The sequence below is a fragment of the Bos indicus genome, chromosome 11 (assembly GCF_029378745.1).
Source record: "Bos indicus isolate NIAB-ARS_2022 breed Sahiwal x Tharparkar chromosome 11, NIAB-ARS_B.indTharparkar_mat_pri_1.0, whole genome shotgun sequence".
NCBI classification, from domain to species: domain Eukaryota; kingdom Metazoa; phylum Chordata; class Mammalia; order Artiodactyla; family Bovidae; genus Bos; species Bos indicus.
Genome location: NC_091770.1, coordinates 93447456 through 93467273, shown reverse-complemented (window position 1 = coordinate 93467273; position 19818 = coordinate 93447456). Strand labels below are relative to the sequence as shown.

The 19818-nt window shown below is 39.8% G+C and overlaps 1 protein-coding gene across 2 annotated transcripts in view; it reads left to right on the top strand.

Moving 5' to 3' along the window:
- OR1B1 (olfactory receptor family 1 subfamily B member 1) overlaps positions 1–18210 on the top strand; it is a 184991-nt gene extending 166781 nt beyond the window's left edge. For both annotated transcript variants that reach the window (XM_070799209.1, XM_070799210.1), the window contains one exon: positions 5932–18210. In XM_070799209.1, coding sequence (XP_070655310.1) covers positions 6353–7306 — 954 coding nt within the window. In that variant the 5' untranslated portion in view covers positions 5932–6352 and the 3' untranslated portion in view covers positions 7307–18210. The remainder of the gene's footprint in view (positions 1–5931) is intronic.
- Positions 18211–19818: the final 1608 nt, after the last annotated feature.

The following is a 19818-nucleotide window of genomic DNA, read 5'->3' as shown; positions in this document are numbered from 1 at the left end:
TTGCTCATTATCTCTGTCCCAATCATTAAAAAGTTTCCCCTCCTTAATTGTGTTTCTCTCTTCTCATTTCAAAAGTTCTTCCTCTTATTTCCTCATTTTCTTTCCATTCACCCATTCACTCTGTACACTCTTTCCATCTTATGTTTTCATCCTCCCTTTCCCACTACTTTGCATTCTTACTTTGTTTTCCATTCCCATTAATTCTTTCCTCTATTGCATTTTCATTTCTATGTCTCTGACACTTGGCATTCCTTTCAATCATCTCTTCATGGAAAAAAAAAAAATTATTTTTAGAACTATGGAACGTCAAGGAACAAAAGTTTAGAAGAAACTCCAATTTGAGAGTAAATTCTGCTTTTCAATAATTATGTTCTGACTTTTTGTCACATACATGAAGCTTATATACAACATGCATGTATGTACCCACACATGCACACACATAGTTACTTATATCACATTCACTTTATTCATACAGAATGCCAGCTGTTCACTGAGTAAAATGGAGGACAGTTTTGGTATCAACTAGAAGAGGCTTCCCAGGTGGTGCTAGTGGTAAAGAACCCACCTGCCAGTGCAGAAGACATAAGAGACACAGGTTCTATCCCTGGGTCGGGAAGATCCCCCGAGGAGGGCATGACAACCCACTCCAGTATTCTTGCCTGGAGAATCCCATGGACAGGGGATCCTGGCAGGCTACAGTCCATAGGGTTGCACAGAGTCAGTCATGACTGAAGTAATGCAGCATGCAGAAGAGTTTTTATGTTACACCCTGCTATGATTTTGCTAACTCCTAAGAATCTCTTCTTCACCTCAGCCCATCCCTGACCTCACCTAAGGCTGAGACCGGACCTGCTCCAAATAAGCACCACAAGCCCCTTTGCTTATGTTTGTCACTTATCACACTGCTTTTCATCCAATATTGGTCTTACTTCCTTTCCATACTGTGGTTTCTTCATGACAGAGCCTGTGTAGCTTGTCTTAATGTCCCATCAGAGCAAAGAAATATTTCTATAATACCCAAATTAATCAATGAGTGGATGATAAGTAAATGATCTTCTGGATCATGTGATTACCTTCTTCCTTTGATCTAGCCAAAATTATTTCCTGGGAATTACAGGAAAATTCAGGTATTCAGATGAATCTTAAAACCCAATTCTTCTGTTCTCTCTCTTCTCAGACATTTCCAAAGACACAGATTACAGTTGCCCATCATTGTTTAAAGTAACAACTGTGCTTTGTGAGAAAAGTAGTCTTGGCAATTGCTCTTATAAATTATCAAAAGTCTCCAGTGTGGATGATTTGTAGTAATTTGACCTGTATTTTATTCCCTGTTCCATATACCCCCTCATTTTGTGCTTTTTTTGGATGGTTCTTGTGTCTCATGTTCTCTTCCAGTCCTCACTGTTCTCTCTAGTTCCTTCATCTATATTCTTAGTCCTCCCTATATACTCTGCTTCATTATGAACTTTATTTTTATCAGAACTATAGCATGGCTCCTCTAGCTCTTTACTGTAGCAGTGAGGTCAGCTAGGTTTGGAGACATGGATTTATGAATAGTCAGTATTAAGTTGGTCAATAAGGCTCTAGGACTAGACATGTTTTTTCAGGTTTGTTCTTGGGGACCCTTTCTGGTGAAGGGAATGGGAAAAGAGAAAACAAGTAGATAGAAAAGAACCAACCATTGAGAGAAGCAAGATGAAATTCATAGTTTTGCAGCAGTAAGATTAGAAGAGAACAAATGCCAAGAATATGGGGGATGGATAGTAGTTAATAATGCCATAAGTAGAGAAGGAAAATGAAGAAGAGTTGAGAGAAGCAATAGTCAGGATGTCCAATTCTCTGTGTTAAAATTTCAGCTCTGTCATTGAGTAGCTGTGGAGCATTAAAGCTAGTTTACTTAATTTCTCTGCCTCAGTTTCCTCATCTGTAAAGTGAGGAATAAAATAGTGTCTAATACAGTACAGATTTAATAAAATCACACATGTAGAGTGCAGTGTGCTGTTTGGCATATAGCAAGGACTCCAGACATGTTATTTATTATTCCCACTATTACTACTAACACTAACATTGTTAAATATCATTGTATATGGTGAAGATTGTTCACTGATAACCTTGGCAGCAAAATTTTGACTGAATTATTTTGTAGGTAGACTATAATTATACTAAATGTATGACATGGAGCAAATAGTTGATAGAGCATAAGATATGAATTACAATTTAAAAACACTAATTGGCATTTTATCGTATTCTAACAACTGTGCAAACATAGTTTCTATGTCTATTTTGTGGTAAAGGAATCTGAGACTTGGACAAGACTTGGACAAGTCAAGACACCTGGTCATGTAAAAGAGTTAGTAACTTGGAGCACAGCAATATAAACTTCTGTCAGCCTAGGCCCATACTCTGTATAGCAGAGGCAAATACACATCACAGCAAATGGTTAAATGCATCGTGGTGTATCCACACAAAAGGTTGTTACGTAGCAATGAAAGACAAATGAACAGCTATAGCCAATAATTTTGGTGAATCTAAGTAATATAATATTGAGGCATAAAATCAGATAGCCACAACTTACTTAAAGGTTTTTACTCTTTTACCAATTTCAGATCATCTGAAACTTAATAATATTCTTCCTGGAATACCTATAGCAGATATATAGCAAATATAAGCATATATTAACAAAAGAAAGAGGCAAGAGGAGAAGGGAGTGACAGAGGATGAGATGGTTGGATGGCACCCCCGACTCAATGGACATGAGTTTAAGCAAGCTCTGGGAGATGGTGAAGAGTAGGGAAGCCTGGTGTGCTGCAGTCCACGGGATGACAGTCAGACATGACTGAGCGACTGAAAAACAACAACAACAAAAGCCATGTTGGTTAGATGAGGAAAGAAGTGGGCAGATTTGAGCAGGCTGCTTTGGAGTTGAGATTCAGGAGGTTGGTTATCTTAGGTGAAGAGTGACAAGAAGAGGTGATGGATAATGTTCATAGAAGTAAGTATGATTCATCATCAATATTCTAGTTGCTGTGTTGAATAGTAAGTTAATGCTCATTTAATCATACTCAAAGCCAAAGGAGCAAGCAAGAATGTGATGCTCAGACCAATGAATAGGCTATAGCATCAACCAAATGTTATGATTAACCTAGTCCTGAGTTCCTGATGCCAGACGAACATAGGCAGTGATGATTCCTCTACCTGAGTTTCTTACGATTTGGCTAAAGATTTCTCCCCGCTATTATAAGAGTCCTGCCTAAAAATTTTCTCTCACTCTAGATCTCTAGAATCAAACTCTAAACAAAGAGCTTCGATCAGAAAATCACTGTAGAACTTATTAGAGTGAGAAGAGAAATAGGAATGGTAATTGGAAACATAGAATATACCTTAGATTGGGGAAAAACAATTTGGGGAAACTTTGTGGTTCATTGGCTTATTGTAGGTCTGACAGTTATAGTGCACATGTATTGTGACATCTTTTTTTTCCATAAGGTTTTGGAAAATTATTTTGAAGCTAAACCTGAGTCTCCCAGTTCTAAGATGAATATTACCCAGTTTTGGATTCTCCATGATATACTGGCTTGAATGTCCTGATGCTGAGTGTATGATTTGACTACGGTGGATGTTATTTTGAGTAGAATGATGTGCTTAGTCTTACGATGGAATGAATAAAGAAAATATAGGAAAATACTCTCATATCTCAGTTGTTATCCTTGCTTTTACTCTCTATATTTTCAATTGGAAAAGTTTCACAATATAGAAAAATATAGTGAGACCAAGGCAATGAAGTACATACACTTAATATCTAACTTTAACAAAGCTTAACATTTTCCCTTTTTGGTTTCAGTTCTTATTTTGAAAATATCAACTGTTATGGATACAATTAAAACCCATACTACTTGTTTATGTTATCCTCTATCCTTCCTCCTTCCCCAAACAAGGCACCCACTATCCTAAATAAAGTAGTCATAATATATATTATATCTGTTTTAAAAAAATAACACAGTATTTTCACTTTTGAAAAATTCATATCTGCCATACTTTTCTAACATCCGGAACTGGCAGTTTTCAGTTAATACATGTTGAAGACTTAAGCTTATTGATGCATGGGTTTTGGTTTCAAGTGCTGTGTAACATGAGTAGATCACAATTAAAAAAATATATATATATATAATATGCAGAGTACATCATGAGAAATGCTGGGCTGGAGGAATCACAGGCTGGAATCAAGATTGCTGGGAGAAATATCAGTAACCTCAGATATGCAGATGACACCACCCTTATGGCAGAAAGCAAAGAAGAATTAAAGAGCCTCTTGATGAAGGTGAAAGAGGAGAGTGAAAAAGTTGGCTTAAAGCTCAACATTCAGAAAACTAAGATCATGGCATCTGGTCCCATCACTTCATGGCAAATAGATGGGGGAACAGTGGAAATAGTGGCTGACTTTATTTTGGGGGGCTCCAAAATCACTGCAGATGGTGACTGCAGCCATGAAATTAAAAGACGCTTACTCCTTGGAAGGAAAGTTATGACCAACCTAGACAGCATATTGAAAAGCAGAGACATTATTTTGTCAACAAAGGTCTGTCTAGTCAAAGCTATGGTTTTTCCAGTGGTCATGTATGGATGTGAAAGTTGAACTATAAAGAAAGCTGAGCACCGAAGAATTGATGCTTTTGAACTGTGATGTTGGAGAAGACTCTTGAGAGTCCCTTGGACAGCAAGGATATCCATCCAGTCCATCCTAAAGGAAATCAGTCCTGAATATTCATTGGAAGGACTGATACTTAAACTGAAACTCCAGTACTTTGGCCACCTGATGCAAAGAGCTGACTCATTTGAAAAGATCCTGATGCTGGGAAAGATTGAGGGCAGGAGGAGAAGGGAATGACAGAGAATGAGATGGTTGGATGGCATCACCAACTCAATTGACATGGGTTTGGGTGAACTCTGGGAGTTGGTGATGGACAGGGAGGCCTTGGCGTGCTGCAGTTCATGGGGTCGCAAAGAGTCGGACACAACTGAGTGACTGAACTGAACTGAAAATATATATACATATAGTACAGTATTTAGCTGAATAATCCATCATTCACTGAGAATGCCTTTTCAATTCTAAAAATTATGAGTTTGTTTTGGGGCCACTTTCTGTATTCCATAGGTCCATTTAGCCACATTTTATTTCACAAAGTGAGTCTCAAAATGCTTCTAAGAACTAATCTCATAGAGATTTAATTATTTGGTCACAATGTTATATTAAAAATCGATAATGAAAAGATAGTTTAAGAAAACAAGTTTGGAAATGAAGATACATCTAAAAATGTTATTTAAGGCCTTAATGAACATTTGGGGAGGGTCCAAGTGCAATTCCTGCCAGTGCATGGAGAACAATTTGAGAAGGCTGTATTTCCAGAATATGTTGGAATGAGATTATGAGTTTTTCTTGGGACAACTGGATCCAAGGAGGGTGCATGAGCTGTGTTATCTTGAAAGGCTTCTAGTTTGGATTAGACAATCTTAGACTATTAAGTCTGGAGGGGTACAGTCTGATGTCAGTCCTGAGGGGGGGTTCCAAGGGATGAGCAAGGGTTTGAATTAGTCTTTTCTGGGAAGAATGCAGCAATCGTTACCTGTGGGTGCTCTCCAGTGGGCTCATATGATGCTCCAAGAGGAAGATTTTATAGGTAGGTGATTACTGTAAGGGAAAAGAAGTCAAGGAGTGATTGGATATGGGGAGATGATGGAGAGAGTCCCCCTGTTTTTGGTTTGGTCCATCAAATGGATGAAAATGATGATGCTGTTAACCAACCAAATCAAATAAAAGGGAAAAACAAGTTAGTTCATGACAACCTGAAGCAATTTTGCTACAAAAACCAACTACTTATAAAGATTCATTTCTTTATATGTTACATATTAAATAATACATTATGTTCCTTACAGGTTCATACAAAGAAATCATGAAGATGGCCAGGTGATGAAGTGTGACTAGAAGATGAGGAGCTAGAGACAGTGAGTATAGAAATTTTTTTGTGAAGTTTGTCACTGGAAGGAGATAAATAGTAGTTGGATGAAAAGATAATATTGAATGAAGGGTTTTTATAGTACAAGGAACTTTATCAGGGTATGTGGATTACGTAGAAGAACCCATTAGAGTGGACGGCAAGGAAGAAGTAAAGGAAAAAATGCTATAACAAATTCAGGGAGTAAATTTAGTAAGGGCTATAGTGCTCAGTTGAATTTAAGTCCTTAAGGAGCTTGAAGAATGTACATAAATTAACTAAAATTGTTATGAGCTGTAACCTATGACCCACGACTTGGTTTTTGATTCAAACTCTTTCAGGTGGGCTCTTTGTCATTCATCATGGGCTGTGCCCCTAATGCTTCACATTCTCCAGTTTTCTTGCTTCTCATGTTCTCAGGAGCTGAAGTCCCTCCCATTGTCCTCTTTGTCCTGTTCCTGGCTATTTACCTGACCACTATGATGGGGAATGTGACTTTAGTGCTGCTCATCTCCCGGGACTCCAGGCTCCACTCACCTATGTACTATCTGCTCCGTGGTCTCTCAGTTATAGACATGGGGCTGTCCACAGTCATTCTGCCCCAGTTGCTGGCCCATCTGGTCACTCATGACCCAGCCATTCCTGTTGCCCGCTGCCTGGCCCAGTTATTCTTCTTTTATGTGTTTGGCGTTACAGACACACTTGTTATTTCTGTCATGGCTCTGGATCGATACATGGCCATCTGTGACCCTCTGCACTACCATTCAGTGATGAATCGCCAATGCTGTGCCCGCTTACTGGCCTTCTGTTGGGTGGTGTCTGTGGTGCACACCATGCTGCATGTGGGATTCCTGTTGCCTCTCTCCTGGGCTGCGGATGCCAAAGGCAACGTTCGCCTTCTCCACTTCTTTTGTGACCACCGGCCACTTTTGCAAGCCTCTTGCTCTGACATCCATCCCAATGAGCTGGCCATATTCTTGGAGGGAGGCTTCCTCATGATGGGCCCTTGTGCCCTCATTGTACTCTCCTACATCTGCATTGGGGCCACCATCCTACGTTTGCCCTCAGCAGCTGGTCGCCACCGTGCAGTCTCCACCTGTGGGTCCCATCTCACCATGGTTGGCTTTTTCTATGGCACCATCATCTGGGTCTACTTCCAGCCTCCTTCCCAGAACTCTCAGGATCAGGACACGGTGGCTGCTGTGATGTACACGTCCATTACGCCTTTGGCCAACCCTTTTGTGTACAGCCTTCGCAACAAGGATGTCAAGAGTGCATTCCATAGGCTGCTTAGAGGAGAGAGGGTGGCCTCCTGATTAGCCTGATGCTTTTGAACTGCAGTATTGGAGAAGACTCTTGAGAGTGCCTTGGACTGCAAGAAGATCAAACCAATCAATCCTAAAGGAAATCAACCCTGAATATTCATTGGAAGGACTGATACTGAAGCTGAAGCTCCAATACTTTGGCCACCTGATGTGAAGAGCCGACTCATTAGAAAAGACTCTGATGCTGGGAAAGACTGAAGGCAGGAGGAGAAGGGGGTAACAGAGGATGAGATAGTTGGATAGCATCTCTGATTCAATGGACATGAGTTTGAGCAAGCTCTGGGAGATGGTGAAGGACAGGGAAGCCTGTCATGCTGCAGTCAGTGGGATTGCAAAGAGTCAGAAACGACTGAGTGACTGAACAGCAACAACAAAGAGCCGTATTGATTAGATGAGGAAAGAAGTGGGCAGATTTGAGCAGGGCTGCTTTTGGAGTTGAAAGCAGGGAGTGGCCCGGGCAATTTACGGAACTCCAGTTTTAGTTCTTATTGGTCTGATGCTCTGACAGCTGTGAAAACTCCCACATTCATGCCACACATGCTCAGGGCTTCCTCATCAGCAAACCTCCAGAATTTTCCTTCTGGCCATTTATCTTCAGAGGATAGAAATGTGTCACTAAGCCTGAGTTATGTAATTCCAGTTGCAGAAATATGGGAATAATGTTGTGAAATTCTGAGCTAAAGCAAAGACAGTGAAGTTAATTATAGTCACATTGAATTCCGTGAGCTGGTTTGTGGGGCGTAGGTTGGTGTATGTGAGAAAGTTAGTGGAAGAGAAGTTTAGGTAAATAGAGATATCAATTTCTTACCTTTTTCATTAAGTGAGCAAATATATGCCCAGAAGTGAGTGTGAAACGGGGGCCATGATTCTATTATTCCACACGTGAGCCCCAGTTTCCATGGGCTTCTCATGGTATGAATGTCTTATTCTGATGTATGTGAATTCTGTTCTGTATATTAATATTTTCAGTTAATTTTAATTTACATTTCTTAAAGTAAAATATATGAAGAAAATGCAAGCTAAATACTTTGCTGCATAATACAAGAAACAGTGAACTATTTCAACAATAGATAAAATAAATTGGTTGTACTTAGATTTTTGAGAACTAGACATTGACCTCTATTTTGTGATCTCTTAAATTTACAGTGATAAACAAAACACTTAAAATTGATATATAATTAACATATGGCATTGTGTAAGTTTAAGGTGTATAATGTGTTGATTTGTTACATTTATATACTGTAGTTTGATTACCAGTATAGTTACAGCTAACCCCTCTAGCATATAATTATCATTTCTTTTTTGTGGTGGGAACGATTAAGATCTAGTTGCTTAGAAATTTAGAAGTTTATGATACAGTATTGTCTATATTTAGTCTGCTGTGCATTATTTCCAAGACTTATTTATCTACTAGTTGTAAGTTTGTACCCTTAAGCAACATCTTCCCAATTCTACCCTTACGCCCAACTCCTGGTAACCACCATTTTACTCTGTTTTTGTGATTTTATTTTCTTTAGATCCCACAAATAAGTGGTATCATACAGCACTGTCTTTCTCTGACTTATCTAATGTAGCATAATGTCTTCATTGTTCACCTGTGTTTCCACAAATAGGATTTCCTTCTTTCTCATAGCTGAGTAATATTCCACTGTATATTTGTATCACATTTTCTTTACCTGGTCATCCATTGATTGACACTTAGGTTGTTTCCCTATCTTGGTTATGTCGAATAATGCTATAATAAACATGGGAGTTCAAGTATATACCCAGAAGTGGGATTGCTGGATTGCATGGTAGTTATATTTAAATTTTTTTTTTGTTTTCCATAGTGGCTATACTAATTTATATTTCCACCATCAGTGCCCAGGAGTTTCCCTTTTCTCCACATCTTGGCCAACACTTGTCTTTTTGATGATAGCAATTCAAACGTGTGTGCAGTCCTGCTTCGTTGTGGGTTTAGTTTGTATTTCCCCAATGGCATCCCTGATAACTCAGTTGGTAAAGAATCTGCCTGCAATACAGGAGACCCTGCTTCCATTCCTGGGTCAGGAAGATCTGCTGGAGAAGTGATAGGCTACCCACTCCAGTATTCTTGGGCTTCCCCTGTGGCTCAGCTGGTAAAGAATCTGCCTGCAATGCAGGAGACCTGGGTTCGATCCCTGAGTTGGGAAGATCCCCTGGAGAAGGGAAAGGCTACCCACTCTAGTATTGTGGGCTGGAGAATTCCATGAACTGTATAGTCCATGAGGTCACAAAGAGTCGGACACGACTGAGTGACTTTCACTTTCACTTTCAATGATTAGTGATGTTGAACACATTTTCATGTACTTTTTGGCCATTTGGATGTCTTTTTAAAAAGAATCTACTCAGACCTTATGCTTATTTCTTAATCAGATGTTTTTGGTTGTTGATATTGAATTCTGTCAGATTATGGTTTGCAAATATTTTCTTCCATTCTGTACATTGACTTTTCATTGTTTCTTTAGCTGCACATAATCTTCTTAGTTCGATGCAGTCACACTTGATTTTTTACTTCTGCTCTTTGTGCTTTTGTTGTCATATACAGTTGCCCAGATCAATGAAGGACCTTCTTCCCTATTTTCTTCTAGCAGTTTTACGGTGTCAGGTCTTATGTTTAAGCCTTTAATCCACTTGAGCTAATTTTTGTGCATTGTGTAGGATAAGGCTTCAGCTTTATTATTTTTTAATATGTGTTTGTTCAGTTTCCCCAACATCGTTTGTTGAAGAAATGATCCTTTCTCCACTGAGTATTCTTCATTCTCCTGTCAAAAACCAATTGACAGGGATTTCCCTAGTGGTCTAGTGGTTAAGAATCTGCTTTGCAATGCAGGCATGGGTTTGATTCCTGGTTGGGGAGCTAAGATCCAAAATGCCACGGGAGCAACTAAGCTCTTGGCAACTACTGAGCCCATGTGCCACAACTAGAGAGTCTATGTACTGCATCAAAATGCCCTGCATGCTGCACCTAAGATGCATGCAGACGAAAGGAAAAAAAAATCAATTGAAAAGATAAATAGGTCTTTTCTAGACTCTCAACTATATTTTATTGGCTTATATGTCTATCATTTTGTATGTATCATATTCTTTTTTAAATGTATTTTTCACAAAGTGTTTATTTATTTAAATTTTTAGCTGCATCAGGTGGCTTGTTTGGGATCTTAGTTCCTGGACCAGGGATCAAACCCAGACCTTTGGCAGTGAAAGTATGAAGTCTTAACCACTGGACTTCCATATTATTTTCATTGCTGTAGTTTCAAAATAAATTTTGACATAGGAACACATGACTCCTCTGCCTTTGTTCTTTAGTTTTTTTTCAAGATTGTTTTGGGTACCCATGGTTCTTTGCAAGTCCATATGAATATTAGATTTGCTTTTCTCCATTTCTACAAAATAGTCTGTTGAGATTTTTATCATTGATTTTATAAGCCAATCTGTGAAGACTTGAATAAAATTGCATAATTCGTTGGACGATGGGTCAGGTTGCGATGAAGGACAAGCACTGTAAGCCAGGAGACTTTGAATGCTAACAGAGGCATTTGGAACAACAACAACAAAAAAGAAAGAAAGAAAGAAAGAGGATGAATCTCCAGGGGCAGTTTCTCCTTCAAAACACGAAAAAACTGGCAAATATTGATTTGGCCAAAACGTTCATTTGGGTTTTTCAATAAGATGTTACAAAAACCTAAATGAACGTTTTGGCCAACCCAATGCCATCAGAATCGACCTTTTCAGAACTCTAGTAGGTGAAAAAGATCTTCACGACCCAGAAAATCACAATGGTGTAATCACTCACCTAGAGCCAGACATCCTGGAATGTGAAGTCAAGTGGGCCTTAGGAACAAAGCCAGTGGAGGTGATGGGATTCCAGTTGATCTATTTCAAATCCTAAAAGATGATGCTGTGAAAGTGCTGCACCCAATATGCCAGGAAATTTGGAAAACTCAGCAGTGGCCATAGGACTGGAAAAAGTCAGTTTTCATTCCAGTCCCTAAGAAACGCAATGCCAAAGAATGTTCAAACTACTGCACAATTGCACTCATCTCACATGCTAGTAAAGTAATGCTCAAAATTCTCTAAGCCAGGCTTCAACAATACATGAACTGTGAACTTCCAGATGTTCAACCTGATTTTAGAAAAGGCAGAGGAACCAGAGATCAAATTGCCACCATTCGGTGGATTATTGAAAAAGAAAGAGAGTTCCAGAAAAACATTTATTTCTGCTTTATTGACTGCCAAAGCCTTTGACTGTGTGGATCACAATAAACTGGACAATTCTGAAAGAGATGGGAATACCAGACCACCTGACCTGCCTCTGTATGCAGGAAGCAACAGTTATAACTGGACATGGAACAACAGACTGGTTCCAAATAGGAAAAGGAGTATGTGAAGGCTGTATATTGTCACCCTGCTTATTTAACTTATAGGCAGAGTCAGTTCAGTTCAGTTCAGTCACTCAGTCATGTCTGACTCTTTGCAACCCCATGAATCACGGCACACCAGGGGTCCTTGTCCATCACCATCTCCAGGAGTTCACTCAAACTCATATCCATCAAGTTGGTGATGCCATCCAGCCACCTCATCCTCTGTCATCCCCTTCTCCTCCTGCCCCCAATCCCTCCCAGCATCAGAATCTTTTCCAATGAGTCAACTCTTCGCATGAGGTGGCCAAAGTACTGGAGTTTCAGCTTTATCATCAATCCTTCCAAAGAAATCCCAGGGCTGATCTCCTTTAGAATGGACTGGTTGGATCTCCTCACAGTCCAAGGGACTCTCAAGAGTCTTCTCCAACACTACAGTTCAAAAGCATTAATTCTTCGGCACTCAGCTTTCTTCACAGTCCAGCTCTCACGTCCACACATGACCACTGGAAAAACTATAGCCTTGACTAGATGGACCTTTGTTGGCAAAGTAATGTCTCTGCTTTTCAATATGCTGTCTAGGTTGGTCATAACTTTTCTTCCAAAGAGTAAGCGTCTTTTAATTTCATGGCTGCAATCACTATCTGCAGTGATTTTGGAGCCCCAAAAGATAAAGTCTGACACTGTTTCCACTGTTTCCCCATCTATTTCCCATGAAGTGATGGGACCGGATGCCATGATCTTCGTTTTCTGAATGTTGAGCTTTAAATCAACTTTTTCACTCTCCTCTCTCACTTTCATCAAGAGGCTTTTTAGTTCCTCTTCACTTTCTGCCATAAGGGTGGTGTCATCTGCATATCTGAGGTTACTGATATTTCTCCCAGCAATCTTGATTCCAGCTTGTGCTTCTTCGAGCCCAGCGTTTCTCATGATGTACTCTGCATATAAGTTAAATAAGCAGGGTGACAATATCCAGCCTTGACGTACTCCTTTTCCTATTTGGAACCAGTCTGTTGTTCCATGTCCAGTTCTAAAAAAGTGTTGCTTCCTGACTTGCATATAGGTTTCTCAAGAGGCAGGTCAGGTGGTCTGATATTCCCATCTCTTTCAGAATTTTCCACAGTTTCTTGTGATCCACAGAGTCAAAGGCTTTGGCATAGTCAATAAAGCAGAAATAGATGTTTTTCTGGAACTCTCTTGCTTTTTCCATGATCCAGCGGATGTTGGCAATTTGATCTCTGGTCCCTCTGCCTTTTCTAAAACCAGCTTGAACATCTGGAAGTTCACAGTTCACGTACTGCTGAAGTCTGGTTTGGAGAATTCTGAACATTACTTTACTAGTGTGTGAGATGAGTGCAACCGTGTAGTAGTTTGAGCATTCTTTGGCATTGCCTTTCTTTGGGATTGGAATGAAAACTGACCTTTTCCAGTCCTGCGGCCACTGCTGAGTTGTCCAAATTTGCTGGCATGTTGAGTGCAGCACTTTCACAGCATCATCTTTCAGGAATTGAAAGAGCTCAACTGGAATTCCTTCACGTCCACTAGCTTTGTTCATAGTGATGCTTTCTAAGGTCCACTTGACTTCATATTCCAGGATGTCGGGCTCTAGGTGAGTGATCACACCATCATGATTATCTGGGTCGTGAAGATCTTTTTTGTACAGTTCTTCTGTGTATTCTCGCCACCTCTTCTTAACGTCTTCTGCTTCTGTTAGGTCCATACCATTTTTGTCCTTTATTGTGCCCATCTTTGCATGAAATGTTCCCTTGGTATCTCTAATTTTCTTGAAGAGATCTCTAGTCTTTCCCATTCTGTTGTTGTCCTCTATTTCTTTGCATTGATCACTGAGGAAGGCTTTCTTATCTCTTCTTGCTATTCTTTGGAACTCTGTATTCAGATACTTATATCTTTCCTTTTCTCCTTTGTTTTTCACTTCTCTTCTTTTCACAGCTATTTGTAAGGCCTCCCCAGACAGCCATTTTCTTTTATGCATTTCTTTTCCACGGGGATGGTCTTGATCCCTGTCTCCTGTACAATGTCACGAACCTCATTCCATAGTTCATCAGGCACTCTGTCTATCAGATCTAGTCCCCTAAATCTATTTCTCACTTCCACTGTATAATCATAAGGGATCTGATTTAGGTCATACCTGAATGGTCTAGTGGTTTTCCCTACTTTCTTCAATTTAAGTCTGAATTTGGCAATTAGGAGCTCATGATCTGAGCCACAGTCAGCTCCCGGTCTTGTTTTTGTTGACTGTATAGAGCTTCTCCATCTTTGGCTGCAAAGAATAGAATCAATCTGATTTCGGTGTTGATTATCTGGTAATGTCCATGTGTAGAGTCTTCTCTTGTGTTGTTGGAAGAGGGTGTTTGCTATGACCAGTGCATTCTCTTGGCAAAATTCTATTAGTCTTTGCCCTGCTTCATTGCGTATTCCAAGGCCAAATTTGCCTATTACTCCCGGTGTTTCTTAACTTCCTACTTTTGCATTCCAATCCCCTATAATGAAAAGGACATCTTTTTTGGATGGTAGTTCTAAAAGATCTTGTAGGTCTTCATAGAACCGTTCAACTTCAGCTTCTTCAGCATTACTGGTTGGGGCATAGACTTGGAATACTGTGATATTGAGTGGTTTGCCTTGGAAATGAGCAGAGACCATTCTGTCGTTTTTGAGATTGCATCCAAGTACTGCATTTTAGACTCTTTTGTTGACCGTGATGGCTACTCCATTTCTTCTAAGGGATTCCTGCCTATAGTAGATATAATGGTCATCTGAGTTAAATTCACCCATTCCAGTCCATTTTAGTTCGTTGATTCCTAGAACGTCGACGTTCACTCTTGCCATCTCCTGTTTAACCACTTCCAATTTGCCTTGATTCATGGACCTAACATTCCAGGTTCCTATGCAATATTGCTCTTTATAGTATCGGACCTTGCTTCTTTCACCAGTCACATGCACAGCTGGGTATTGTTTTTGCTTTGGCTCCATCCCTTCATTCTTTCTGGAGTTATTTCTCCACTGATCTCCAGTAGCATATTGGGCACCTACTGACCCGGGGAGTTCCCCTTTCAGTATCCTATCATTTTGCATTTCATAGTGTTCATGGGGTTCTCAAGGCAAGAATCCTGAAGTGGTTTGCCATTCCCTTCTCCAGTGGGCCACATTCTGTCAGGCCTCTCCACCATGACCCGCCCATCTTGGGTGGTCCCACAGGGCATGGCTTAGTTTCATTGAGTTAGACAAAGTTGTGGTCCTAGTGTGATTAAATTGACTAGTTTTCTGTGAGTATGGTTCCAGTGTGTCTGCCCTCTGATGCCCTCTTGCAACATCTACCATTTTACCTGGGTTTCTTTTACCTTGGATATGGGGTTATCTCTTCATGGCTGCTCCAGCAAAGCTACCCCACCCCAAGGAGCGGTGGCTGTGCGGGTGCAGGAGGGCCAAGAAGAGCTATATGCTGAGTACATCATGAGAAATGCTGGGCTGGATGAAGCACTAGTTGGAATCAAGATTGCTGGGAGAAATATCTATAACCTCAGATATGCAGATGGCACCACCGTTATGGCAGAAAGTGAAGAAGAACTAAAGGGCCTCTTGATGAAAGTGAAAGAGGAGAGTGAAAAAGTTGGCTTAAAGCTCAACGTTCAGAAAGGAAAGATCATGGCATCCGGTCCCATCACTTCATGGCAAATAGATGGGGAAGCAGTGTCAGACTTTATTTTTGGGGAGCTCCAAAATCACTGCAGATGGTGACTTTAGCCATGAAATTAAAAGATGCTTACTCATTGAAAGGAAAGTTATGACCAACCTAGACAGCATATTAAAAAGCAGAAACATTACTTTGCCAACAAAGGTCCATCTAGTCAAGGCTATGGTTTTTCCAGTAGTCGTGTATGGATGTAAGAGTTGGACTATAAAGAAAGCTGAACACTGATGAATTGATGCTTTTGAACTGTGGTGTTGGAGAAGACTCTTGAGAGTCCCTTGGACTGCAATGGGATCCAACCTGTCCATCCTAAAGGAGATCAGTCCTGGGTGTTCATTGGAAGGACTGATGTTGAAGCTGAAACTCCAATACTTTGGGCACTTGAAATGAAGAACTGACTGATTTGAGAAGACCTTGATGTTGGGAAAGATTGAAGAAGGGAGGAGATGGGGACAAAAGAGAATGAGATGGTTGGATGGCCTCACTGACTCAATGGACATGAGTTTGAGTAAACTCTGGGATTTGGTGATGGACAGGGAGGCTTGGTGTGCTGCAGTCCATGAGGTCACAAAGAATGGGACACAACAGAGCAACTGAACTGAACTGAACTGGACTGAATAGGTGAAAATGAAAGTGAAAGTCACTCTGTCGTGTCCAACTCCCAATAGATTATATAGTGCATGGAATTATCAAGGCCAGAATACTGGAGTGGGTAGCCATTCCATTCTACAAGGGATCTTGTCAACCCAGGGACTGAACCCTGGTCTCCTGCATTGCAGGCAGATTCTTTACTAGCTGAGCTATCAGAGAAGCCCCGAATAGGTAAAGGTTTACATCAACAAAAACACATCACCAGGAGAAAAATCACTGAAACAAGATAGAAGATCTTTATGGAATTTTATAAATTTCCCAACCCAACCCATGGTTGGTCTTGGTCTCAACAGTCTGCATTCCCAAGAATCTCCCCAGTATTCACCTCAGACTTTCCATTATGGTGCTCTACATCATTCTGTTTTTTTGTACACACAAATGTGTTCAAATCAAGTATTCTGAGGCTGAGAATTCTGAAACAGAGAGCAAAGTGGCTAAATGAAATCCATCAAAAGAATGCAATCAGGTGAGGGCAGGAACTGAGAAAGTCATTGATGAGCAGAATGGAGCCATTATAACAATTGAAGTTGTCCCACTGCTGTATCATAAAGCCTCATGTCTTGCCATTAATTCAGCTGAGTTAAAATGTTGGAATTAGTAACAAACACTCGATAATTATAGAGAGGCTAGGTTAGGAGAGATGGCTTCTTGAGATGCTGATATGGGAATCGAGTTCCCCTTAAGGTTTTCCTTGTCTAACTGTTGATGTGATACAAGGCTACTGTGCCCCCTAAGGGGTAGACCTTCCCTACAGACACAGTTGTTTTTAGATGCTTTATGGTCTTAGCCTCAGTGAGATTTAGATATAAGGAAGAAGGAGGAGCCACCTGTGCTACCATCCCAGTTGATAAAGGGAGATACAAGGGCTCAGCCCATTCTAAATAATATTTCATCTGAACAAAATTGGAGTCTCCTGGGGTTGGCAGAATCCCAGAATGAGTGCATGTAAGTGGTGCTGCCTCACTGGGATGAGCTGTTCTATAGAAAAGCTTTTATGAAAAATGACAAAAAGGGAATCCCTAGTTTTATGAGAATGTGGAGAAGAAACACAGTTTCACCCAAATTTTCTAACCTGAGTGTACATTAGGTACAGAGAAAAGGTGAGATTTAGGTTACATTGTGCCCTAAGAGTAAACAGAAAGAGAATAGGAAATAAGTAAACACATAATCCTCTTGTAGAAAGCAATGTGATTCTGATACCCCAAATACCCAAGAATAGAGTGAGGTTCAAATGTCGTAGTCAAAAAAAGCAATGAGATGGAGGAATTGACAATGATGACACAGAAAGATATGTTTTTGAGTGAAAATAATAAGGCTTAGCAGAGAAGGCAATGGCACCCCACTCCAGTACTCTTGCCTGGAAAATCCCATGGATGGAGGAGCCTGGTAGGCTGCAGTCCATGGGGTCGCGAAGAGTCAGACACGACTGTGTGACTTCCCTTTCACTTTTCACTTTCATGCATTGGAGAAGGAAATGGCAACCCACTCCAATGTTCTTGCCTGGAGAATCCCAGGGATGGGGGAGCCTGGTGGGCTGCCGTCTCTGGGGTTGCACAGAGTCAGACACGACTGAAGTGACTTAGCAGCAGCAGCAGCAGCAGCAATAAGACTTAGATGGAGAATATAGTCATGTAATTGGAGAGGGTATGGACAGACATTTCAGCCCCCAGGTGCAAGAAATGTGGGACAGGGGACCTAATTTATTTTGTGAGAATATTGAAGATATATTCTTGGGACAGAGAAAAAGAGGTTCAGATTTATACATCTCAGATTCAACCTTTGTGATTCAACACAGGGGAAAAGACTAGAAATAGAATTTAAATCAAGAAGATATTATGTAAAACATATCTGTAACATTCAGATGTTGATAAAACAGGGAAGACTATATGTTCCTTGGTACTTTCATTAAAGAAGAAAGACAAGAATAGCACAATTGGAGTTTGACACTCTAGCTCTCTCCTTTCTTCAGGACTCTGTATGTTCCTAAAGTACAGGTGGGAACTGGGAAATCTGAGATGTTTTTCTGTCTCATTCCAGGAATTCTCCCTTTTGTTTTGTTTCTCTCCCAAACTTCAGTTTAGTTTGGTTTTGAGTTGTTTAAATCTATATATGTGTATTTCTTCACCTCTCTCCTAAACAAACTACTCCTCTCTGTGTCTTCTAGAATCAGCATCCTTGATATCTCCAAGTTGTCTGAACAGGATCCACAGAGCTCAGATTCTGATGAGAATAATGTTAAAATACTGGAAAATAACCAAGATATAGAGATGAGTATTGAAAAAGTCAGAAGAATACTACCACTGCTTATGACTATTTTTGCATATAATCGGTTTTCAGATACAGTTTTGCTTTGCTTGAGAGAAAATGGACTCTATATTATTACATTTTAATCCTCATGATGGATAAATTTATACTCTTTGACACTCTTTCCTTCTCAAAGATGATTTTCTGTCACCCTTTCCCCATGAAGGGACTTTTTCAATACTTCTTCCTTCCCATATTTTTTTTTTTTTTTTCTCTCACCTTCTTCTATACCTCTAGTAGATGTCTATGTGTGATCACTGGCTTGAATGTATAATAGAATTATTAGAGCATATAGTTTGAGCCATATCACTGACATGGAAAAGGATAAATGAATAAATAAAGACAAAAGAACAGACACTGGAAAACATAAGTTTTCTTTATCTTTTAAGCTCCTGTGAGCTTTTCTTTAAAGAAAGCACCAAGAGAGATGCCCTTAAAATGGTTTTGGTTCTTTATCTTAATGTTAGGGATATTATCTTTTGGTGCATGGGACACTGGACTCACTAAAGAATAAATGAAACCATTACACATGATTTGGCACTGCCATGATAAATATTTACACAGTTATACTAATCTTAATGTTGATACTGATTTTTAGCATTTTTGGAAGACTTAACTATGCCTACAACCCATAATTTGTATGTTTTCAATCTTGACAATATGCAAATAAAGATATAGCTTTCCAAAGTTTGGAGAGGGGTGCAGAGGTGAGGAAGATAAGTGGAGTCTGAAGTTGATGGACTGTAGATTGAAGCAAATCATTTAAAAGCAGAAAAGCAACAAATTGAAGAGCTAAAATATCATCAAAAAATCGAGGAAAAGAAGGAAGAGTGGTAATAATGTAAATAAGATAAAACTTTGTCTTTTCTGATAAAAAGCCAAAAGATTATCTTTAATTATAAAACTGGCACATAAGTTATGTACCACTTTATTTAGAAGCAGAGAGGTGTGAATCACCAGAAGAGGTCAAACTAAATACACATGTGTGTAAATATAGGGTAAGAGACCTCTGCTTTTTAGTATATGTTCTCTTGCACTCTACTATTTTAAAATTATTTTATTCACATTCATGAGAAAATGCTGAAAATATATAAATATATCCTTGCCTCCTAAACAACCTCAAAATGTTACCTCTTTGATGTACTGCATAAATCTACCTATAGGAAAAACCTCAGCTGAAAAGTCACAAAAATCTCATCCACTAGCAGATTATATTATTCCTTGAAAATAAATCATTAACAAAATCAACAATTATATTTATCATTGCATCTCATCCCAGGTAAGTTCCTTTGACTTAATGGAATAAGCGCTCTCCTGTGGGGCGGGGGAGGGGAAAAGTTGGGTTTCTGGACATGCAAAGCTAGGACCAGATCTTAACTTCAGTGCCCCAGCAAAGATGTAGAGACTCAGACATCTGACCAGGGTCTGAGGATCTTTCCCTTCTCCTTCCAACTCTGAGA